This window comes from Acomys minous (assembly GCF_964271855.1).
Source record: "Acomys minous genome assembly, chromosome: 14".
In the NCBI taxonomy this organism is placed as follows: Eukaryota; Metazoa; Chordata; class Mammalia; order Rodentia; family Muridae; genus Acomys; species Acomys minous.
In genome coordinates, this window is record NC_140496.1 from 32,480,463 (window position 1) to 32,505,252 (window position 24,790).

The window sequence follows — 24,790 nt, forward strand, 5'->3', positions numbered from 1 at the left end:
ATGACAGCGTAATGACTGGAACACGGGCTGTCATAAAGTAATAATGCTTAAAACATATAAAATATTGCACACATCCTAACGTCACACATGTTACACTGTTAGAATATGTTAGAGACCCAATTATCTGTTAAATTTATAGCACATGAAAAGAAAAAGTATACAGGTGAAGAGATCGTGCCTAAAAGTGAGCAAGGTAAAAATTATTCACAAAAAGTAATGGCTTCTCTCTCTCTTTTGTTTTTTTCCCCCATTCTGACTTCACATTAACAAAACACTTTCTTTTGTCAAACAGCATCAGATAAAACCCATTCCGGGGCTGAGGAGATGGCTCAGTCATTACAATGCTTGCCCTGCAAGCACAAGGACTTAGGTTCCATGCCCAGAACCCACAGAGAAAAAGCTGCATGGCGTGTGCTTCTAATCTCACTGCTCGGCTCACTGCTCAGGCAGCCTAGCCTACTTGATGAGCTGTGGGCCAATGAGAAACTCTGACTCAAAATAAAGGTGGATGGTGCCTGAGAAATGGCACACATGTACACATGTACATCCACATTCTTAAACACACACACACACACTCACTCACACACACACACACACACACACACACACACACATCAATAACCAGAGATTGCTTAGGGTTGAAAAGTTGATATAATTTTCTGTTGTTGTTTTGTTTTGTTTTTTGAGACAGGGTTTCTCTGTTATCTCGGCTGTCCTGAACTTGCTTTATAGGCCAGGCTGGCCTCGAACTCACAGCAATCGGCCTGCCTCTGCCTCTTGAGTGTTAGGATTAAAGGTGTGTGTCACCATGCCTGGCTAGTTGATATAAGTGTGGTTTCTCATTAACCTAATAGACTGTTCTTGAATAAATGCTTGATTTGCATTAGATTTTCTGAGGGTTTCATCCCTCGAGTATTTAGTTTGGGTAATTCAATTATATGTATAAAGTCTAGGTATTGGAGTCAGGAAGGACACTGTCATGTGACCTGATGACCAGCTGTAGTGTAAAGGAATAAGATGTTAATCACTCTCTTATTCCTGATAAAATCAAAGGGGGAATGCAAAAAAAAAAAAAAAAAAAAAAAAGCAGATAATTCTTCATTTGCTTCATCTTTTCTGAATTTTCAAAATATTTAAATTTTATTTTACATGTATGGGTGCTCTGTCTACATGTATGTCTGTGTGTCACATGGTGCCCTTGGCGGCCAGAAGGTGCTGGATTCCCTGGGACTGGAGTTATGGATGGGTATGGGCAACCTTGTAGGCACTGTGGCTGGAATGCCAGTCCTCTGGAAGAGCAGCCAGTGTTCTTAACTGCTAAGCTATCTCTCCAGCCCTTATTTGAATTTTTAAACCTTGGCAGCCTAGAGGGTTTATGAGCGAGTGATCCATATATTGAAGATGACTCCACAGTGGGGACACCAATGACACATATTTCTGTGCTAGACAGGGCTGTCTTTTAAAAGTAGGAAAAAATTTTCTGATTTCAAGATAGTCCTTTTATGCTAACTTATACTGTCCACCAAAAGAGAATGGGGAGTTGGGGGTGCGACTCAGTGGTAGAGTATGTGCTTAGCGTAACTACAGGTTTTGGGATCAAAACTGCAGGGCAGTAGTGGCGCACGCCTTTAATCCCAGCACTCGGGAGGCAGAGGCAGGCAGATCTCTGAGTTTGAGGCCAGCCTGGTCTACAAAGTGAGCTCCAGGACAACCAGGGCGCTATAGAGAAATGCTGTCTCGAAAAACCAAAATAACAACAACAACAAAACCAAAAACAACCCAGCACTCCTATTCTCCAATGTAAAACATAGTTTTCCCTTTCCTCTAGATACACTGCAATGTAGAATATTGTAACTGCAATACATCAAGCCACAAAAGCAAAGACACGAACTCAGAACAGCAACATCTTCATACATAAGACTGCACCATAGCACCCGCCCAAATACACTTCATCCCTTTGTTTATGGGAATACTCACTTACTAGCTTAAAGCATTTCTTGACTGTTCTTGTCACTACCATCTCTAATAATCTAGACATTAGAGGGCAGAAATTGTCAAAAAATCTCCCTTTAACCATCACAACTACTAACATACAGTCAACACTCAGTAAGCTTATGTTAAAGGGACACTGAGCAATGGCAAGGGGAAGACGCATGAAAACAAACCTAAGCTAGAACCTTGAGTCTTAAAATAATGAAAAAAAAAATATATGTTATGTGTTTGTATTTGTCTGTGGGTATGTGCATGTAGGTGATCTTAGAGGTTCAGGAAGCACCTGCTGTTGGTGTGGGGAACTGAACCTGGGTCCTCTGGGAGAGAGCAGTAAGTGCTCTTAACCAGCCATCATTTTTTGTTTGTTTGCTTGCTTTTTTTTTTTTTTGAGACAGGGTTTCTCTATGTAGCCTTGGCTGTCCTAGGTTCAACCAGGCTGGCCTTGAACTCGAAACAATCCACCTGCCTCTGCCTCCCTAAGCGCTGGGGTGAAAGGTGTGCGCCTACCACACCTGGCTTCTCTAGCTTAATGACTTGATTTTATAGCTAAGGGCTTTCTGAGGAGGAAGAGCTAATGTGTAGGAATAAATACCTGTTGGAACTTATACAAATCATTGTACTTCTCATGGAAGTCCAGGCTCAAAAGCTCCTCCTGAAGTCCTTCCAGGAAGTCTTGGCTTTGGATGAAGTTTGGGATCACGCAGTGAGGAAAAGGATCCATGTCCACGACAACAGCCTCTGTTGGAAGGAGAATAGCACCCTGGTCTTTCTTCTCTTTTGACCACCAAGTAGCATAACAATTCAAAAGGAGACAGCCATGCATGTTGGTAACCCGGTTTTTAAGGTCTGAAAGAACTGTAAATTGTGTCATCCCTTTAATCACTCAAGACTATTTTTCTCAGGCACTAGGCTTAACTGCTAGTCTTTAATGAGCGGAGGGGAAGCTCTTGGCTTTAAACAACAACAAAAAAAAGTTTTTTAGTTTACCAATCCTTGCATTTTAGATTCTTAACTCACTTTCTCCAGAGCAAAGTAAAACAAGAACAGTAAATGAAATGGGAGGAGCAAAACTGGCTGGCCATTTCTCCTCAGTCCTGCTCTTCCCCCCTCAAGGTTCCCTGAGGAGGAAGTGACTTCTTCTAATTGACTTTACTTCCACTAGATTATGAGTAACAACCAATCCTGACCTACTGAGAGCCTGACCCAGCGGAACAGGCACTATCTCATTTATATTCTTTACAGCGGAGGAAGAGAGAATACTGTCACTATGGCTATGCAACAGACAAGGAAACTGAGAAGCCTCTGAGCATCTAGAGCCTGCACTTTAAACACAAAGGTATCCAGGCTGGAGAGATGGCTCAGTGATTAAGAGCACTCACTGGCCGCTCTTCCGGAAGAAGCAGGTTCAATTCCCAGCATCCACATGCAGATCACAACTGTATGTAACTCCAGTTCCAGGATATCTGACACCCTCACACAGGCATACGACGAGGCAAAACAAACAGATAAAAACCTCAAACAAAACAAAAACCACTAACGCAAATAAAAGTAAATAAATAATTTAAAAACACACACAACGAAGTTATCATCTTCTGTCTGTGTCCTGAGCACCCTGGATGCGTCTCTTGAAACACTTAAATGAAACAAACAAACCAACCAACCATGGCAAATTTGGGAAGATAAGCGGGTCGTGGTGGCGCCTTTAATCCAGCACTTGGGAGGCAGAGGCAGGTGGATCGCTGTGAGTTCAAGGCCAGCCTGGTCTACAAAGCAAGTCCAGGACAGCCAAGGCTACACAGAGTAACCCTGTCTCGAAAAACCAAAAATAAAAATAAATAAATAAATAAATAAATAAATAAATAAAAATCAAGAAAATTCAAGACACACCCTGCTAGATTCACATTGTATATAAGTTAATAACTTGTAGCAAGTCTGGAACGATACGTCCATTTCACGTGTGACGTAGGTCAACGACAAAGCTCGTGACAACAGGTAAGTCCAGGTGTAGGCTTTCCAGCAGCTCTCAACATGTGTGATGGTCGATCATACAACAGCGGTGAGTGAGAGTCGCTAGATATTTTCTGGTTTCCAGTGAAACATTTATGAATGCCTACAAGCATTAGTTTGTCAATCCCACCTTTTCCAGGGGGATTACTATTCACGATTCCGTCTTATAAAACAAGAAACTGACCCTTAAGCCAAGTCAAACGCCTTGGCCAATGACGTACAATCAGCAGACGGATTCTATGAGTGACCTCCGGTTCTAGAATTCAACCCTCGGTTTACACGTCTTCCACTTCCCCACACTCCCGGGCCTATATTTATTTTCCTCCCCAGCCTTGTCAAATCAAGCAGAAAATGAAGTGAACCGAGCAGCGCAGGGGTCGCAGGTGGCTGCGGTCCACCCCACACCTGTCCTCGCGGCGGCTCCTCCCTCACAGCACCCCCATTACCATGGCTGAACGGAGTCCGGCGGCTCCAGGCCTCGGCCACCTGCTTCCTCACGGTTTCTTCTGTGACAGCGTCCGAAAACTCTGCCGCTACCTGCTTCTTTCCCTTCTTCATAGGCCGCGCGGGGCCAGGATCGGCAGGCCGCTTCCCGTTCATCTCCTCCCCAGGCACTGACCCACGCCAAGGAAATCAGGACGCCACTCCCTCCAGAAACTACAGCTCCCCAAATGCTTCGTTTCTTAGTTCCCCAGAATCACCCAATAGAAAGACAGAATACCATAAGGAGGCGGGACTTGTACACAATTAACCAATAGAAGATCAACATACTGCTCCAAACCGCCAGCAATTGGCCGAATGGTCGCGGTGGAATGCCTCCCAACTTCCTGCCGCCGGAGCGTATTCACTTCCGGCGTGCGTTCGCCTCCTCTTGCTCTTGACTGTTAATGGCGGGCGGCGGCTGCTGAGCGGGACGCAGATAACCGCTGCCCGCCCCGCGGACGTCTCCCCTGCCCCCGCTTTCTGCACGTCGCCAGTGTCGGAGCTGTTCAGCATGTCTGTGGTGCCGCCGAATCGCTCGCAGACGGGCTGGCCCCGGGGGGTCAACCAGTTCGGCAACAAGTACATCCAGCAGACCAAGCCCCTCACCCTGGAGCGCACTATTAACCTGTAAGTGTGGCGCGGCCTCCCTCACGCCGGATGCTGTATGGTCCTTCCGGGATGCGCGCTTTCTTCTTTCCTAGACCTCTTTCTCGCCCCCGACTCGGCAGTTTTCTTATTTTAAAGAGAGGCTTGTTTTCCCTTTCTCTTTATTCAGTCAGGGTTAAAACCCACGTTTGCTTTGAAGTCTTCATAAAGTGTGCGTGGTTTCAATGTATTGTTGGTGTTTTCATCGCACATGTGTTTATTTGAAATGCATATCAGTTTTGTAGGGTGTACATTTCTTTTAAAGTAAGTTTTCCAGATTTACCTCTAATGGCCTAGGGTCTCGGTTCCCCCCCCTCCCCCTCTCTGTTGTATCCACATTTTATTCATTTTCGTGCTGTCTGGTTTACCTCTTGCATTCGAATGTCTTGTCCACCGATGTGACATCATCCTCACAGACCTAGATTGGGAGGGAGTACACACTCTCCTTGGTGTACTTTGAGATGGTCGGAGGTACCTTACATGTTGCCCAGACAGCTAGCTTGCGGGCTGTTTTGTTTTCAACACACCTTTTTCTTAAGCAGATGATTGTATTCCGAGATGACGCTCAAAAACAAAGATTTTGCTATAGCAAGAAATTGGGATTGGAATATAGCTCACACAGTATTTGGTACCCACTCCCCAGTGTGGAGCTGATTCTAATGGGAAAAAGTGACGAGTTTAGCCTATGTGTTTAAAAAGCGCAAGATTTTGCTGATAGTGTTGCTGATAGTGGTGTTTTGGAAAGTGATCTTAGTGTTTCTTGGTTTCATATTTCAAATAAATGGACTTTACTACCTAAAACCAAACATGACATGAAATTGAAACTACTCTTACTGATTTTGGCAAAACACATCCTGGCTTGAAAACTGAGATAATAAAAATCTGCAAATAGCTGACAGTTGTGTCTATGCAAATTAGCTTTGATCCCAAAATACATAGTAGCGCTTTAATTTCCTGCCACTTAAATGCTTATAAGTTTCCACAAAATGGAGAAGGCAGTTGTTCTTTTGGGGGGGGCGGGGGATGTCTCAAGACAGGGTTTCTCTGTGTAGCCCTGGCATCCTGAAACCCACTCTGTCGACCAGGCTGGTCTGGATGGCTCAGCGCTCAAATTAAAATCAAACGCTGTTTATAAACATAGATGAGCACGGGAGGGGGTTGCCTGTTATGTGCAGTGCCCCCAGATTTCTGTCTCCAGCACTTGAAAAAAGTAAAAGCTGGGAAGCACAAGTTCTGCATTACTTCAATGGTAAGCACGACCATAGGTTTTATTTAAACTTTCCTTGATTACTGAGTCAGTTTCCATGAGGCCATTATGTAGAATTGTAAATAGATGTGCTTTCAGCAAGATGTTTTACTGGTTGTATATGTTACTTTTCACTTCCTATGTAAAGGCAGTGTTAAGAAACAAAATTACTGTGCTGTGAACTTGAGTTCACTTGCGTGAATTGCCTATTAAGTGGGAAGTAAATCTTGGTTTCAGCAGCATAGTTCCACCTAGGAAACACGGGGTAAGTGCTGTCGTACACACAGTGTACAAGCGTGGCCAGGCGTGCAGGTGCATACTGCTTTGAGATGCCCATAGTGTGATGTGGAGAATATGCTCCTTGTGGGCTGCTGCTCCAAATACACAACTGAAAATTCTAACATTTCACTCTGCTGAGATCCTGTGATGTAGCAGAAAGCCCCTGCAATAGAAACCGTGTTGTGACTGGTCTCAGCTCTCTCTAATGCAGGTTGGGAAAACCAAACGTTAGCACATATAAAGCATTGTATAGTATATAAAGCTGTGTATAGTAACTTCTTCCTAATAATAGCATTAGATTCATTGGATCTACTGCAAAATTATTTACCTTTAACGTCCCATAAAAATGCTATATTTTTTTAGAGCTACATTGTTGATGCTTAGAATCTGACTTGTGGAATTAATGCTTTTCTTTTGGCTACTTTGATTTCCCTTCTCAAGAGTATGTAGTTGTCGATTAATGTCATCTTTTTGTGCATGTTGCGCATGTGTGCTGTATGCATCCATGCAGATGTGTGCACTCGTGTGTGGGGTGTGCCTGTGTCACAGCACACATGTGGAAGTCAAGACAATCCTTGGTGTCAGTTCTAGGATCTCTCATCAGGCTGACTCATAAACTTCCAGAGATTTTTCTGTCTCTGTCATCCAGCTTGCTGTAGGAGCACTGGGATTTCCGGTGTGCCTACTGCAGAGGGCTTTGCATGGGTCCTGGGGATTCAACCTCAGACTCACTTTGCGTGTCAGGTGCTTTACTCACTGAGCCTCTCCCCAACCCAGCTTAGTATGTGCTTGCAGGTGTGCTGTGGACAGGCATATGCACTATAGGACAGCACTAGGTATTGGTTCCTGCCTGTAGAGTGAGTGTGTGTGTGTGTGTGTGTGTGTGTGTGTGTGTGTGTGTGTGTGTGCGTGCGCACGCGCAGGTACTCATGATGGTCAGAGAAGAGTGTGGGGTCTTTTTGAACTGGAGTTGCAGGTGCTTATGACATAGGTGCTCTGAACTAAAATCTGGTCCTCTGCAATAGCAGCAGCAAGTGATCTTAACTATTGAGCTATCTCTCCAGCTCCTTCCCACTCTTTTTTTTTTTTTTTAAGGCAGTATCCCTCACTGTCCTGGAATTTGCTGAGTAAGCTAGGCTGGTTGTCCAGTGAACCCCAGGGATCCACTGTGCTCAGATTTTGTAGTTTGGTATTGTTTGGTTTTGGTTTTGGTGGGCGCTGGACATTGACTTTAGGTCCTCATGCTTACCTGAGTAGCACTTTACTGTCTTCCCAGCCCAGTAGCAAGGTTGTTATTGTTGTTTTATTTTTGTTTTATTTTGGTAGATGAGCTACTTTGGGATTAGCCATCTTCAGTCAAAACATTCATACTAAAACAGAAAAGCCTCTGATCAAGGAGCTGCAAGGTAGAATGTGTGGTGAAAGATGAGTGTGGATTTTAAACTTTAAGGAAAATTTGATCTTTACTAAGCAAGATGAAGTATTTAACATTTTAAGTCATATTTTGGGTTCTAGAAAGAGTCCATTCAGTGTAGATCTGGTGGGTGAAGGACAAAAAGGGGACGAGTACAAATACTGGATAAGGTAAATGTAGAAGTCTTAAGGAGGCTCAGGAACAAGAAAGCAAGTCTAAGCCACTGTGAAAGTGCATGCATCCTCAGTATGTGGGAGGGAGAGGCAGGTGGGGTCTCTGTGTTCAAGGCTAGCCTGATCCACAAGTGAGTTCCAGTCCGAGGAGGAGGAGGAAGGGGGAAGAGGAGGAAAAGCTGATCTTAAAGGAACTAGACAAATCTGCGTATTTTTGCTAACTTGTAAACAGAAAATAATTGGAGCAGGACTGTCGAAGACCAGAAACTGAGGTGGATGTAGATCCCTGGCTGGTCACCCAGCAGCAGACTCTGTCTGAGGTAACATTCCAGGCTGGGACTGACTGGTTGGTACTGGCAGTAGCTTCCGCTGATAATGGCAAACTGAGGGCCCAGAATTAAATTGCTGGTGGCAGGCCAGTGCTGGTAGCTTCCGGGCAGGGGCTTACACCTGTTACGATAAGCAGGGGCTAGAGCCGGCAGGGACTTGCACTGATGATGGCAAGCGTCTAGAAAGGAAAGGAAAGGAAATCCATGCCTGTTTGCGTACAACTTTGATCCCATCACTCAGAAACAGGCGGATCACTGTGAGTTTGAGGCCAGCCTGGTCTACAAAGAGAGCCCAGGACAGCCAAAGCTACACAGAGAAACCCTGTCTAAAAAAAAAAAAAAAAAAAGAGAGAGACAGACAGACAGACAGACAGACAGATACCAACCACATAGACACTTACGTGATTGAGTAAGACAGACTCGAGCAGGTAGGTTCAACAAGCTGCTTCTTACAAGCTTGCTAACTTCTCACACACATTCACACATTGGGCAGATGGAACAAACTCCAAAGAGCAAGTTTCAAGAACATTTATTATTTCTCCCACAGCTTTTATATATTCCAATAAAATCTTTCAAACAGTGACACATGCCTTTAATCCCAGCACTCAGGAGGCAGAGGCAGGTGGATCACTGTGAATTCGAGGCCAGCCTGGTCTACAAAATTGAGTGCAGGATAGCCAAGGCTACACAGAGAAACCCTATCTCAAAAAAAAAAAAAAAGAAAAGAAAAGAAAAGAAAAAGAAAAGCATGTTCTTCAATACCTTCACATGATCAAATGTTTTACATATTATGGGTGAGAAACAAACATGAAAATAAGTTATTTCCAAGAACCTATATATATTTATAACTAATTTATATATTAACAATGTAATCTTATAAAAATCTCAAAAGAATCACAAATGTAAACTTTTATATAAAAAACAGCCGTTTTACTTAAAATCTTTAAGGTACACATCTACCCATTAGTAATTTTTATTAATCATAACAGGAAGCATGGGGCAAAAATGAGTACAAGAAATCATCCTGGAGTCATGCCAGCCAGTGCTAACCTGGGCTAACCTTAGCATGTCCCTAGCTTTACTACTAAGAAAGTGCTTTTCTGAACTTCAAATTGTTCTCTAAGATTTTCTACATCAGAGCCATTAGCAAAAACATCTTTACCTAACCTTGCTGAACAATCTATTTTTCTCTAAGATCTTCTGTATCAGAGCCACTTGCAAACTCTTTACCTAACCTTGCTAGCCAGTCTGTTTTTCCAAATTCTTTCTAAGGGTCACTGCTAGCAGTCTACATCTGTATGTGCTTTTCAATCTGCTCCAGCAGCAATGCCTGAAAGGGTTCAAGCACTGCTATGGTGAGGGCCAGCGATACTGCGCGATGAGGGGCTGGAGGCACCCTAGAGTTCTCATACAGCTCTAGATTAGGAGGGATGTGGTGCCCACAGGGCCAGCAGAGCTATGCTCCATAACAGCATAAAGTCCTCAGGACACGTGGTCCTCAGGGCTGAGCCTCTCCAACACAAACCCAGTGGGCTGCATTCCATGAGCTCTAGAGCTGTGTTACTGTTCTTCTTGCGTGGTCCCTGACAGGAGACCAGTGGGTGGCTCTGCAGGTGAGGATGCTGGCTGCCAAGGCGGATATGGTTTCAGTCCCAGAACCCACACGGTGAGAGGAGAGCACAGGCTCACACAGGTTATCCTCTGACTGCTGTAAACATGTCAGAGAACACTGTAGATATACGTATACAAAGACACATTAAAAAATAAATAAAAAGGAAGCGTTTAGATGCTGATAGGCAGTGGTGGTTCAGCACACAGGAAAAAAGATTAGCTGTTAGTGCCAGTTGGTTAACAGAAGTTATAGCTGGGTTACTTAGAGGAAACAGGCTGGTATCAGCACGGAGAAATGATCTAAAACCAGTGTAGGTAACCACTTGGCTAAGTGTTACAGGGACCTAGGCAGTGCTGTCTGCTTAACTCACGGGAACCAGCAGCAGCACTCTGATCCTTGCTGTTGCTGTCCTAGCTGCTTATGGCTTCAGCTGGCCTTCTGAGCACATGTAGTTTTGCCCACGGTTTCTATATATGTTGTTTTGAACTGTGCTGGTAAATAGACTGTTGTTTCTCATGCTCAGTGCTTGTCTTTGGTTCACAGGTACCCACTTACCAATTACACCTTTGGTACAAAAGAGCCCCTCTATGAGAAAGACAGCTCTGTTGCAGCCAGATTTCAGCGCATGAGGGAGGAATTTGATAAAATTGGGATGAGGAGGACTGTAGAAGGCGTTCTGATTGTCCACGAGCACCGGCTTCCCCATGTGCTACTGCTACAGCTGGGAACAACTTTCTTCAAATTGTAAGTAGTGTTGGAAATTAGCAGCAATACAATGGCTGCGTTAATGCAGCTCAAAATACAAGTTTAGCCCTTAGTTATTTAAACAAATACTGTGAAAGAGTCTTTCAAGAAAAGTCATGTGCTTATTTCTTTTCCAAAGTATAAATCTGCATGTTTCTGTATATTGTTGATATCCTTGAACTAGATTAGTCCAAACTCAGTTTCTTGAAGTGATGGTAACGTTGTTTCATGTAGCTTAACTACTTGAGTGCATAACTCTTTAAATGTTTACTTGCCCACTGACCAGATTGTGCCAAAAAGAAAGGCCTCAAAACTAAGCTGATATTCTTGAAAAAAATGGACCATTCCTTAGACCTAAAGAATGTAGTTTGTTCTCTGGGCATTTGCTAGACTCCGTTATATACAGCTTTCCTATGAGGAGGCCACAGTGGGTTGCTGGATGGTGAGTGGGTTTAATATTGTGTTTTTCTGTTTAAAACAAGGATTGTTTACGGCAGTCCGGTACTTAACATTATGGGTTCAACTTTCCATCCTATCCCCCACCTTTGGTCCTTGTTCTGATTTGAAGCGTGTCTTATTCAGCTATAGCAGTGATGATTATTGTGCTCTTGCTATTATCCTGAATTGTGTGAAATTGAAAGCCAAAATTCTTAACCTTTATACAGACCTGGCGGTGAACTTAATCCAGGAGAAGATGAAGTTGAAGGACTAAAACGCTTAATGACAGAGGTATTTTTCTGTTTAACTACTTTGACAATTCTATTGCCCCTTGGAATACCACCAACTTAACTTTGTTTGGTGTGTTTGTTTTGGTTTTTTGAGACAGGGTTTCTCTGTGTAACCCTGGCTGTCCTGGACTTGTTTTGTAGACCAGGCTGGCCTCAAACTCACTGTGATCCGCCTGCCTCTGCCTTCCAGAGTGCTGGGATTAAAGGAGTGCACTGCCTCTCTCTGCTTAATAATTGAGTTTTTAAATGTCTCGTAGAAGTACATTTAATTTGAGTAGTTAGTAGTAGTAAGTACAACTTAAATCTGAATTAGTATAATATTTATATTCTGCAAAATAAATGTGTCTGTACGCTTAGTACTTGGGAAGCTAAGGATTACCTTGAGCTCAAGACCACTTAGGTTACATAGTGAGTTCTAGGCCAGCTGTGCCACAGCGGGAGACCCTTTGCATGATGAAATAAAACAAAATGTTGATGAAACAATAATAATAAGTTGCCTTTTTGGTAGAGTTTTCAGAAAAAAAACAGAGGAAACCTACTCACTTTTCGTCTGGTTCTTTTGAAAACTACCAAAAAGTCAGGAGAAAGGTACCTTTTAAAAGTATAAATTCAGTAGTATTTAGGGGATGCAAAATAAGACGTTAATAAAATAATAAATAAATAATACGTTCGAAAGCGATGGAAGGTAGTTGTGCACACTATAACAGACCTACAGAAACTGTAGCTCAGCAGGAGGGTAGTCTGGAGTGCAGCAGTGAAGAGCAGAAAGGCTGAGGAAGTGCCCAGGCTCGGCTCCCAGGCCAGTGGGCCCATGTGTGAGCTGGATTGCTTAAATATGTAAAGGTTATATTTATCTGTCTACATTGTCTTTCCCATCAGCGCAGCTGAGCAGGGACTGACTGGTGACTGAGTCCCTGTAGGATTTGAGTCAGCCAACGTTTAGCAGTAAAAGTTTAGAAGACAGGGAGACTCTTTGGAGTACAGCTGTGAAGTAGCACGTCTGTGTAGAGTGGAGCAGGGTAGTAGAGTCCCCGGGTGAGAGAGCCATACTCTGGGCAGGAGGCTGCAGCTGTCTGCCGTGCAGAAAAACCCAGGTCATGTTATTTGGAGTTTTCTAAAGAGGGAGCGTAGCTGTGTCAAACTCCTGGGCCTAGTGGTGTCCATTACTTCACTGTGTCACCCTTACTTGTGAGCATATAAGTGTCACTGGCTTGTGGAGAAGTAAGATCTAAAACAGCAAAAGAATTCAGTAGAGATGGAAGCTAAATAAGTCACAGGATTAGGGCTTTTTTGGAGTCATAGAGGAAATGCTGCGTCTGTGGAACAGGAGGCCCTTAGAAGACCAGCAGGGTGGTGGGTGACCAGTTAGTGAGCCTGCCCTTAGCTGGGTGGCCTGGACTTCACCTCCAGAACCACTTACAGGAGGAGGAAAAGAACTGACTCACAGAGTTGTCCTCTCATTCCACATGTGCACTGTGGTACACTCACCATGCAACACAGTGCACAGTAATAAAAAATAGGAAAAACTCAGGAAGTACTTCAGATCTCCCAGAAGTAAAACAGGAAGCTCAAAAATCTGAAGCATGCCCTCAGAATTCTGAAAAAATATAATTTCCATTACCAGAACTCTCTGATAAAACCATAGAAGTAATTATTTTAACACTTGGAGAAATGTCAAAACTGTGTTATGTCTTGTACCTTTTCTCAGGAGACAGTAGAAAAAGGTTGCTTCTGAGATGAAGGACTAGGTAGGGATGAAGATGGAAAGATCAGAACATGAGGTCCAGAGCTGTAGGAGAGAGGCCAGAGAAGGCCCTGGTGCCAGCTGTGAGCTGGGCTGTGCAGAGCAGGGCAGACTGCTGGGGGAAAATGAAGACAGGCAGTGACTGCTTTCTGAACTGAAAACACATTTGAGCGCTCAGATAGAGTGGGAGTGACCCTAGTGGTAGCAAATGAACTGCAGCGATAACTCGAGAGGATAGTTGTCCAACTCAATTTAATTACAGTTTACTATTTAGTTCTGTGAAGGTAGTCATTAGTTTAAATACTGAATATTTCTTTAATCAAATACTGATAACAAGAGGAGGAGGGGAAAAACATGAATGAGCATTATAGCTTTAGTACTTAAATTCTTTTTAAAAAAGATTTATTTCTGTATTATGTATACAGTGTTCTGCCTGCACACCAGAAAAGGACACCAGATCTCATTACAGATGGTTGTGAGCCACCATGTGGTTGCTGGGAATTGAACTCAGAACCTCTGGGAGAGCAGCCCGAGCCATCTGTCCAGTCCCTTTAATAGATTCTAACCTATAATTAATGTAGGTAAATCTGTCAATCATTACCTCAGCCAATTAATGAGGTTCTCATTAGTGGTGAGTCATAATGACAACATGACCTTTTGATATGATTTGATTTGATTTGATTTGATTTGATACAAGAATGGCATTTTAGGAAGCTAGAGAGATGGCTGCTCTTCCAAAGGTTCTGATTTCAATTCCCAGCAACCATATGATGGCTAAAACCATCTCCAATGAAATCTGGTGCCCTCTTCTGGCCTGCAGGTAGGTGTACATGCAGGCAGAACACTGTATACATAATAAATAAGTAAATCTTTTTTTTTTTTTAAGGCATTTTACCTCTATTGTCCTCCTTGCCAGAATCTCAGTCTCACTGGGTAATACTAATCAAAATCCTCACCTGTGTTTCTCAAAACTGTCAATGTCATCAGAACTAACAGAACTATTACTGTCTAGAGCAGCCTCAGGGAAAGTGATGACTGTGTGTGTTGTATCTTCAATGGGATCCTAGGCCTGAAAATGGCCATTAGGTACTGAAATTAAAGATACCCAAAAACTGTATGGGTTTCTTCGGTATAGTACTGATTCACTAGTTTGCCAGATGTACTATACTCATATAAGATGGTAACATTCTGGGAAAGGTGTAGGCATTGTGGAGAGTTTCTGGCCCATCTTTGGAAGGGTTTTGTTTTGTTTTGTTTTTCAAGACAGAGTCTCTCTGTGTAGCCTTGGCTGTCCTAGACTCACTTTGTAGACCAGGCTGGCCTCGAACTCACAGTGACCTGCCTGCCTCTGCCTCCCAAGTGCTGGGATTAAAGGCATACACCACCACGCCTGGCCCTTTGGAAGGTTTTTTAATGTATAAAACTATCCTAAGACAGTTGAAAAACAAAACAAAACAAAAAACTTTTAAAGAGAGGCAAATACTGGGGAAAGAACTAGGAACTGAGTCCTGCAGCCAGTTGTGGGTAGGACAGAGCTGGGAGTTACTTTCTTACTCTTCCTTTGTAGTACCATTTTGACCAGTGAAATGGGGTATAACTATGTATGATTGTTTGCCTACATGTGTTAGGAGTATCACTGAAAACAGTCCTTTCACGGAAGGCAATTCTTCTGTGTATATTCACTATACCACTACTTTTCACAGATACTGGGGCGTCAAGATGGAGTCCTGCAAGACTGGGTCATTGATGACTGCATTGGTAACTGGTGGAGACCAAATTTTGAGCCTCCTCAGGTCAGTTTTCAGTTGTGTTTACCAGCCGTTTGGTAAAGCAGAAGCCTCACTTAATTCCAGACATATAAAAATGATCAGGGCCAATAAGACAGCTCTGTGGGTGTGCTGCCCAACTCATGTCTTGAGTTTGATCCCTGAAACTCACATGATGGAAGGAGAGGACAAATGCTGTGGCATGTGTACACACACACACACACACACACACACACACACACACACACACACACAATCAGTGGAAATTTTTAAAAATAAAGAATGAAAAAATAGCCAAAGTAGATCTTGGCTTCCCATTTCTTATTCTCATTTTCTTAATTTTGACTTAAAAAACATTTTAAAAACCAAACAGCTTTTCCCTTTCATGTGTATGAGCACATGTCTGTATGTATGTATGTGCCTGATGCCCACGGAGGTCAGAGAGAGAGGGAGCTGGAAGTGGAGTTGGGATGGTTGCTAGCTACCACAGGTGCTCAAAGTGGGGCCTCTCCATCAAACACGCAAAGTAAACAAATGGAAATGTTTAAAATTTAAAGATCAAAGTACACCTTGACTTTCAATTCCCTTTTCTTAACTCCTTAATTTAAATTTAGAAAACATTTACAAACCCAAGCAGTGTTTCCTTTTATTTTTATTGTTTGTATGTATGCATGCATGTCACATGTGCTAGGTAGCCAAGTCTGGCCTTGAGCTAGTTTACCTCTACCTCCAAAGTGTTGGGATTACGGTGTGCTGAGACAGTAAACCACAGGACCAGGACGGTACTGTTCTGCTGTTTTTTTGGTTTTTTTTTTTTTTTTTTAATATTTATTTATTATTATGTGTACAGTGTTCTGCCTGCATGTATACCTGCAGGCCAGAAGAGAGCATCAGATCACATTAAGAGGGCATCAGATCACATTATAGATGGCTGTGAGCCACCATGTGGCTGCTTGGGGTTGCTTGGGATTGAACTCACGACCTCTGGAGAAGCAGTCAGCACTCTTAACCTCTGGGCCATCTCTCCAGCCCTCTGTTTTGCTGTTGCTTTGCTTCCTTTCGGGGTGTTGGGATTGAACCAGGCCTGACGCATGCTGGACCCGCTCCACCCCACCCCTTTTCTTCTATGAGAACAAATTTTAAATGTGTACAAGTAGAAATGCAGCAAGCAAAGCTCATCTTTAACAGCGGTTGGTGGTGTAGCATTTTCCATCACCTCCCCTGCTGTTGCCTCGCTGTTCTCACTACAGAATGTTCGGAAGCAAAGCCTAGGTATCACATCAATTGCAAATATTTTAGTGTGAATTGTAAAAGGTAAAGGTGTTATTTTATTGAAAGCTGGCAATGGAGACTGAGAAGGTAGTCCAGTGGTTAAGAGCATATACTTACTGTTCTAGTAGAGGACCAGAGTTCCATTCCCAGAATACATACTAGGTGGTTCATAATTGCCTGTAACTCCAGCCTCAGGGGATCTGATTCTGCTGCACCCTGTGGAGACCTGTACCCATGTGCATAGACACACATGCATACACATAATTAAAAATAATAAAAACAAAGGGCTGGAGAGGTAGCTCAGCAGGGTAAACATAAAACCAAAAAGCTAGCATGTAAATCTGAAGAGTGTCTGGCTGTCCTACCCAGATAGATGAGTGTTTTATCTCAAAACTTTCAAAAAGATAAGCACTGAATCAAAGCTACTTCCTTGTGCTTGAGGGCAGTTCTGAGTCCTGGGTCCTCTTCAGGACACATTAAAACAAATGGAATATTAACATAGTTTTTACAAGTTCTAATTTTGAAAAAATGTCTCTATAGAAATGCTCTGGTTTAAAAAAAAATACTGCCTTGTATTGGTGAGAGGAAGTATTGTGTAGTGCACATAAACATTTTCTTAAAAAAAAAAAAAAGCTGGGAATGGGACCCAGGCCCTTTGTGTGCTACCACAGAGCTGCATCCCCAGCACAGAAAAGGATGCAACCACTATCATACTGAAGTCATCTCATCAAGTACATAATCACTGTTTTCATATGGGTATCTCTGTAGTCCTGGATGTCCTAGAACTTGCTTACATAGACTGGGCTGGCTATGAACTCCGAGATCCTCCTATCTCTGCTTCCTGAATGCTGGGATTTAAAGCATGTATCACCATGCTTGGCTTACTTTATTATTTTTAGTTTTCATATTTGTTTGAATTAGGATAGTTTCTGTCACTTTTACCTTGACAGGGGTTATAACTCTTTTCTCTTACCCTTGCAAGTCATCTTTTTTTGCAAATCATCTTAAATAAAAAAGGCTGCCTTGTGTTTCAATCACCAATATCATCTATGTATTATAGAATGTACACTATTCCTCCTAAATGTTTCATATATTAACAAATCAGTTGGGTGATAACATTGGTGCTCAGATTTTCATACTTTGGCTAGTAAAACAGCATCTTAAAGTTTGACAGATCAAAAGCCCTATTATTAGAGAGCTTCGTTTTATAACAGTATGTTCCAGGTCAAGTATTACGCAACATTGGCCAGGCAAAAGGTGTTCTGTCCTCTCATGACTGCCTTGTACAGCTGAAGACAAGTACACAGGGCCCTGGACGCTGGTGTTCTTGAGAGTTGCCACAGCATATCTGTGACCTGGCTTTAGGAAGCAAAATTTCATACACAAGTGGTGAAGTTGCTACTTCAAGGATATGTGCAACAGTTTTTCTAAACAGGCTTTGGTTCCATTGGCGTTCCTTAATTGAAAGAGAAGTGCTCAGGGATCCTTCTAGAAGTCTTCAGACTGCTTTCCGAATACCCTCCCTTACCTCCTCTGCTGTGGCTCTCTGGCTATTCCTTTTCCTCACTGAAGTGTTGCCCTTGGCCCTGGAAGCAAGGGTCTGAATGGAGTGTGGGTATTTGCTTTAACCCACTTTCCTGTTTTTACTGGGTGTCATTGTGGAAAAGTATGTCATATTTCCTTGTCTCTGCCTTTTCATATCAGTTGCATCAGCTTAGCTATTAAGAACAGAACTGGAGAACAGCCTTCTAAAAAGGGGGAAGCAGCAAATAGAAGGAAATTATTTTGTTGACTGTGGGCCACAGGTGATTTTTCGGTTGTGCTCTTTGAACTACTTCTCACCTCTGTCCCTCACTGTTGACACTGTAGTTTTCAGACAGACCTCCAAAACCTGGGGCAGTCGCTTCAGTTCATTTGTACTTAGGGGTAGTGCTGGGGTATAATCATCCTCAGTGAGCACTGGTCCAGTGAGGAGCAGAGACAGAGAGGAAGTAAGGAGTAAGCACTGAAGGAGCAGCTGCAGCTGCAGCATGGCTTCACTCAACTGACGTACCAGCTTCTTTTTTATGATTTATTTTTAAAAATTTGTTCATTTTATATCCCGATTGTAGCCTCCTCCCTTGTCACCTCCTGATCCCACCCTCCCTCCCTTCTCCCTCTCCCCACTCCCCTAGTCCTCAGAAAGGGGAGCCCTCTTCCCCTAACATCTGACCTCAACCTATCAAGTCTCATCTGGACTGCCTGTATCCTCTTCCTCTGTGGCCTGGCTGCCCCACCAGAGGGAAGTTATCCACAAATGGGCCCCAGAGTCCATGTCAGAAGTAATCCCTACTCCGCATATTGGCTTCTTTATAAAAATAATTATTTTTACTTTATGTTTATCGATGACTGCATGTATGTCTGTGTGGGGTGTTGGATCTTGGAGTTACAGACAGTTGTAAGCTGCCATGTGGTTGCTGGGAATTGAACTCAGGTCCTCTGGAAGAGCAGTCAGTGCTCTTAACTGCTGAGCCATCTCTCCAGCCCTAGGTACTAGTTTGTAAAATGAAAATTCCTATGTAAAGTGAGTGTGATAGTTATATATTTCCCTCCGCCCATATCAAATTGCTCTCAAGCAGTAAGTAGTTTCTCTAGTTCTTTTTATCCCTTTAGTTTTTCTAAATAGTCTTTCTGTTTTACCCAGCAGTTAGGTTGTGCTCAGCTGGCAGGGCTCCACTTAGCTCGTTTTGTTCTTAAAGCCTGTGCCATGTGAATGGGGGGAGGAGGAAGGGGCAAAGAGCATCTTGGCAAATACCTCAAAGTTTTCACAGAGTAAACATGACTGCATAGGGATTCTAGGGTGTTTTAGTGGCAAAACTCAAAACAGCAGCAGCAACTTTTATTAAGACCAAAACTTCACTGTGTTGTAAATTTCTCTAGCCATACACTCTCTGACTGGTGGATTTACTACTTACTTCATGTGTGTGAAGGCACTCACTGTGTCTGTGAGGTAGGTAGGTGAAGGGGACTGAGACAGCAGTGTGCTAGGAAGGGTACGTGCATAGAACTAAATGAAGCCGTGGGGTGTGCGTTACAGTAAGACTGGGTCTGAAATTAGAGAATGTGATAATTAGGACATTAGGTGTAAAGAAGAGTGGTGCTTGAATCCTACAAGTCATTCTCATTTTCTGTTTTAGTATCCATATATTCCTGCACATATTACAAAGCCCAAGGAACATAAGAAGTTGTTTCTGGTCCAGCTTCAGGAGAAAGGTAAGGTGTTGGTCTAGAAGGCAGCCATCTACAAGCTCTTGTAAGTGCTCTCTGAAGGTCTCGGCTTGTCTCTTCCAGTGTCCTTGAATAGCTTTAGGTTCACTTTGAGACTGAAGTCACTATCACACTTACGCAAAATCAACTACTTTTCTTTTTGTGCCAGTCATGGTTTAGGGGGAATGAAATCAAACTAGAGCTTAAAATAAGAGATTGTTGTATTTTTAAAAAGTCTTCAGAGTGTTATGTTTCAACAGGTAACTGTTCTATCCTAACTTCCCATCCCCACACACTCCCACCTAAAAAACATCAAAAACAAAGAACAGAAATTCCCACAAGATGGCATGTAAGCTAGACTGGCCTTGAAGCCCTTAGTTGGGATTACAGGCTTTCTTTTACTACCACCCATGGCATTGTTTTTTCTTTTTTATTGAGACAGATTCTTGCTATATACCCCAGGCTTGCTTCCAAATCAATCAGTCTTTCTCTCTTGGATGTAGTGTGTGTGCCTGCCTGCCTCCCTGCCTCCCTGCCTCCCTGCCTCCCTGCCTCCCTGCCTCCCTGCCTGCCTGCCTGCCTGCCTCCCTCCCTGCCTCCCTGCCTGCCTGCCTGCCTGCCTCCCTCCCTGCCTCCCTGCCTCCCTCCCTGCCTCCCTGCCTCCCTGCCTCCCCACCTCCCTGCCTGCATGTGGTTGGGTATGTGCAGCACATGACTGCAGGTCATGGGAACTAAACTCCAGTCCTCTGGAAGAATAGCAATTGCTGTTATTTGCTGAGTCATTTTTCTGCCTGCCTGCCTGCCTCTCCCATCTCTCCTTCCTGTCCTCCCTTCCTCCTTGACTGTGAGTATCCTTAGGAATGCTCTCAGTGACTTGTAGCTCACCACTTAGGTTAAACTGGCTGCCACTTGTCTCTGCTTTTTCCAGCACCAGGATTACAAACACACCCATCGTATCGGTTTTGGGGATTGAACTCTGTTCCTCATGCTTGGAAGACAAGCCTCTAAATATTGATCTTCCTGCTTCTGCCTCTCAAGTACTAGAATTGTCACAATACCTGGCTCCATTTCTTACAATAGTTATACGAAAATGGAAAATTAAGTAATAAACCCACAGGAAAACAAAGAAATTTGGAGCAGGCATGGTAGTGCACAACTGTATTACCTGTACTCAGGAGGCAGAGTTAGGGACATCTGTTCTCAAGTGTAAAATTGTTGATTAATTATGAAGAGAGAGTTAAGATTATATGAAAGGTTAAGGAAATTGAATACAGTTTTGTTTGTTTGTAGCCTTGTTTGCAGTCCCTAAAAATTACAAGCTAGTAGCTGCACCATTGTTTGAACTATATGACAACGCACCAGGATATGGACCCATCATCTCTAGTCTTCCTCAGCTATTGAGCAGGTATGGAAAGTTGAACATTTCTGATGAAACTGTGTAAAATGTCAAATTAAAAACATTTGGAGCCACTTGAAGTGATAGCTCACAAAATTTAGGTCTTAAGGAAAATAAAAACAGTCAACGTATTTTTACATTGTTATGTAATCAACAGACTAAAATATGACTACAAGTACCTAAACACCCAAATTAGGTATTTAAAATACAGTGTAATGATCTACAAAAATGGAGATATTAAAATCTTTTAGTATATTTTTTTTTCTTTTTTGGAACTTAGTGTATTTAGGTCTGATTTGGCAAATAGGATGTAGTCCTGTAGTTTTATATGAAGTCAGAATTTTTGGGTAAATAGAATTTTTTGTTTTTGTTTTGCAGCAGTGTCTCTCTGCAAAGCCTTGGCTGTCCTGGAACTCACTGTGTAGACCAGGCTGGCTGAGAACTCAGAGATCTGCCTGCCTCTTCCTTACAGTGCTGGGATCAAAAGTGTATACCACCATGCCTCACTTGTTTGCACTTTCAAAATTGGCTTTTATTAGTTGAGTTCCTTAAAGCAAACCATGGATAAGAACTGCAGCTAAAACAGTTTATTGTGAGGTGGAGCATGGTTGTTATGCTATGAGTTCAAAGCCATCCTGCTCTACATAGTGAACTCTAGGCCATCCAGGGTTATGTAGTGAGACCCCATGTCAAACAAAAGAGGAGAATATGGATTGTGTGCTGGGGAGATGGTGTAGTGGTTAAGAGTGTGTTGCTTTTGCAGTGGATCTGAGTTTAGCTCCCAGCACGCATACTGTGGGCAGTTTACAAGTGCCTGGTGTCCCTGGCACTTGTGTTTGCTTGCTCTCTTTTGTGTGGGTTTGAGTCTCTCTTTTTTGCTTGTTTTTATTTTATATGCATTTTATCTTCATGTGTGTCTGTGAGGGTGTCAAATCCCCTGGAGCTGGAGTTAGAGAATTGTGAGCTGCCGTGTAGGTTCTGGGAATGAACCCTGGTCCTTTTGGAAGAGCGGCCAGTGCTCGTAACCTCCAAGCCATCTCTCCAGCCCTTTTCGATACTTGCTGGTAGTAAAACTTTGGACAAGCTTTTAAACTTGTTTGTCATATACTTCATATGCAAATGAGGACAGTAGTTTCTTCAGATTGTAGGGACCAAATCATGTGGCATGTAGAAGTGCCTAGAACATAGTGCCTGGAAGAACTTATTCCATATGCTTTAACAGCATCCTAGTCGTGGTATTGGCTTCTGTGGAAGCTTGGGAGTGAGGAATTGCCTTTTACTTTGTCACTGATCATCCTTCAGCTTTTGTTCCCTAGTTTGGCCTCTTGTTGTATCAAGTGCACATGAACACGTAACAGCCTTCAAGGAACTTTGCAGTTCATAATTAACCAAATTTACATCTTAATGTTTCTTATACTAAGCACTCAGCTGCACTTGTGTAGTGTATAAGCATGACCAGGGAGGGCAAACTGTGTCTTAGTGTAGAAGTGCTAAGTGTGCCAGAGGAGGGGAGAAATAGCCAGGTAATTTCCTTGTTGTTTAAGGTGGAAACTGTATAACCAATCCTATTTTTAATAAAAGTTTTGTTTTTTAAATGCAGGTTCAATTTTATATACAACTGAATTCCTGCACACAGAAGTAAAAGAAGCCGTCTCTGTGAGCACAGCTTACACACGTAGAAGAATAATTGTAGAAAAATTTTTGGTTTTCTCTTGTTCCCTAAATTGTCACCTCCTTCCTGTTTGAAGAGTTAATATGAACCAGATATTGGTGTAAACATGTGACAGTGTTTATTAACTTTTGGTTCTATTCATACATCTTTTTGTACAACATTAAAGAAAGTGAACTTCCTATTTGTATTTTTTTTTTTAAGTTTCTCATTAAACTCTGAAAAATCTTGTAGTGGAGGATCCTTTCATCCCTGCTTTAGATTGGGGACTGTTAAGACATGCTTGTGGTTTAGGTGAGCTGAGATTATGAGCCCTTTGCTCCAGTACAGTTGTAAGCATATGGTCCTAGAGTGTTAGAGCTGCTGTAATGAGGGCTTCCCTTTGCTCTGGGGAACTAGATTTCTCTGATTAACTCCAAGGTACAGTGTGTACCAAACAACACTCTAGCAAGTTCTGTTACAAAGAATCCCCAGGCTGTATTATCTGATGAGTATATTTCATAGCTGTCTAGGCCTTCACAAGTTAAGACATTAAACATTTGGGAAACCAATAAGATTAGGTAAGCTGAAAACCATTGGAATTGGTATAAAAAGAGGTCCATCATAGAACTCATTGAAATATTTGGCTTCATGTAATGGAATAGTGATTATTTGCCCTGCTGTGAAATTGCTTCTTACTGAGCCATGACAAAATGACATCAGGCTTTAAACTCTCAGATTACAGAGTTACAGTTATGAGAATCTGAGGTGTTGTATACATAATAATTTTAAAAAATCATGATTTTAGCAACCAGTAAAGCTTTCCAGGACTATTTTAGAATAGGCTAGACATGGTAGTAAATGCCTATAATCCCAGCGCCTGGGTGCCACATGCCAGAAGATGAGGAGTTGCTGGATAGCTGAGGTGCCTAGCAAGGCCCTACCTCAAAAGCAATACAGACAGTGGGATAGTCTCAATCAACTGGGTTCGAGAGGTCAGGACAGGTTTTGTCAGCCCAAGACAACAGCAAATTTAAACGTCTACTATCCTGCCCAGTTAGGATGAAATTATGGGGAGTAAAGTCTTAGAACAAAGATGGTGGAGGCACATACCTTTAATCCCAGCACTTCAGTGGCAAAAGCTGCCAGAGTTCTAGGCCAGCTGTGGGTACATAGTGAGACTCTGTCTAAGAAAAAAATTTTTAAATAAGTTTTAAGGGCTGGAGAGTTGCTCTTGCTAGGACTTGGGTTTGGTCCCAAGCTCCCACGTGGTGGCTCACAGCCACCTGTAACTTACGTTCCAGACGATCTGACACTGCTGGCTTTGGGCACCAAGCATACATGTAGTGTATATACTTAATGTAGGCAAAACACTCATAAAAATCTGAAAAAAGACAAAGGACTTAGCTGGTTGTATAATTACGTATGCTCAGCATAGTTGCTTTATTGCAGACCGGTTGGCTGTAGGCTTAACATAATGAAAGAAAAGTCTTACAAGATCTAGCAAGTTGTAAATTTTTAATAGGTAGAAATAGGCTTAGTTGGTTCTCATACACTTATGGTGTCTGCCACAATATTTGAATATTTGGGAAATAGCGAATGTCTATCAGTATATTCTGTTTAGCTTCGACAATCAGGTCAAGAGTGGCTGAGGGATGAAACTCATTCAAGTTTCTTTAGAGTCGTGTGGTAACAACTAACCATGTCCATTCGTGAGAAGCACTAGTCTTCATGACCAGCAGTGACAGCTGATGTCCTCTGAAAAGCCACTAGTTCCTTGACTACTCTTTTTCCCTGGGAGCCAAGAGTTTTGCCCCAATAGTTTGTGTTAGGATATTAACAATTTCACATGGGTATATTAGTTAGAGTCCAGCTAATCCTTTAGACTGTAGAGGGCAGACATGGAGCTCGGTTGACTACACTCATCTTCCACAATTGGGCACTCGAGAGATGCTGCAGTGGTTTCAGCTGTTAGCCTTGCTGTTTTGGAAAGGTGGCAAGGTGAACTTCCTACCTGTGATTCAGAGATTGCTATCAGAAAGCAGTTCTTAAGAGTCATCTGACTG

General features: G+C 42.7%; 2 protein-coding genes across 3 annotated transcripts in view; one reads left to right on the forward strand and one right to left on the reverse strand.

Annotated features, from left to right (window-relative positions):
- Positions 1-4,730, reverse strand: part of OGFOD1 (2-oxoglutarate and iron dependent oxygenase domain containing 1) — a 29,045-nt gene extending 24,315 nt beyond the window's left edge. Inside the window, exons 1-2 of one of the 2 annotated variants that reach the window (XM_084757465.1) lie at positions 4,446-4,730; positions 2,585-2,730 (exon numbers count right to left, since the gene is read on the reverse strand). In XM_084757465.1, the coding sequence (XP_084613591.1) occupies positions 2,585-2,730; positions 4,446-4,599 (300 nt within the window). In that variant the 5' untranslated portion in view covers positions 4,600-4,730. The other variant, XM_084757466.1, reaches the window with a different exon arrangement.
- A 120-nt stretch (positions 4,731-4,850) lies between these two features.
- NUDT21 (nudix hydrolase 21) lies at positions 4,851-22,927 on the forward strand. The gene is made up of 7 exons (XM_084757467.1): positions 4,851-5,109; positions 10,724-10,924; positions 11,590-11,653; positions 15,100-15,189; positions 19,611-19,686; positions 20,971-21,085; positions 22,677-22,927. Exons 1-7 carry the CDS (start codon positions 4,994-4,996, stop codon positions 22,696-22,698), a joined length of 684 nt encoding a protein of 227 aa, XP_084613593.1. The 5' UTR covers positions 4,851-4,993; the 3' UTR covers positions 22,699-22,927.
- The last annotated feature ends 1,863 nt before the right edge of the window (positions 22,928-24,790 follow it).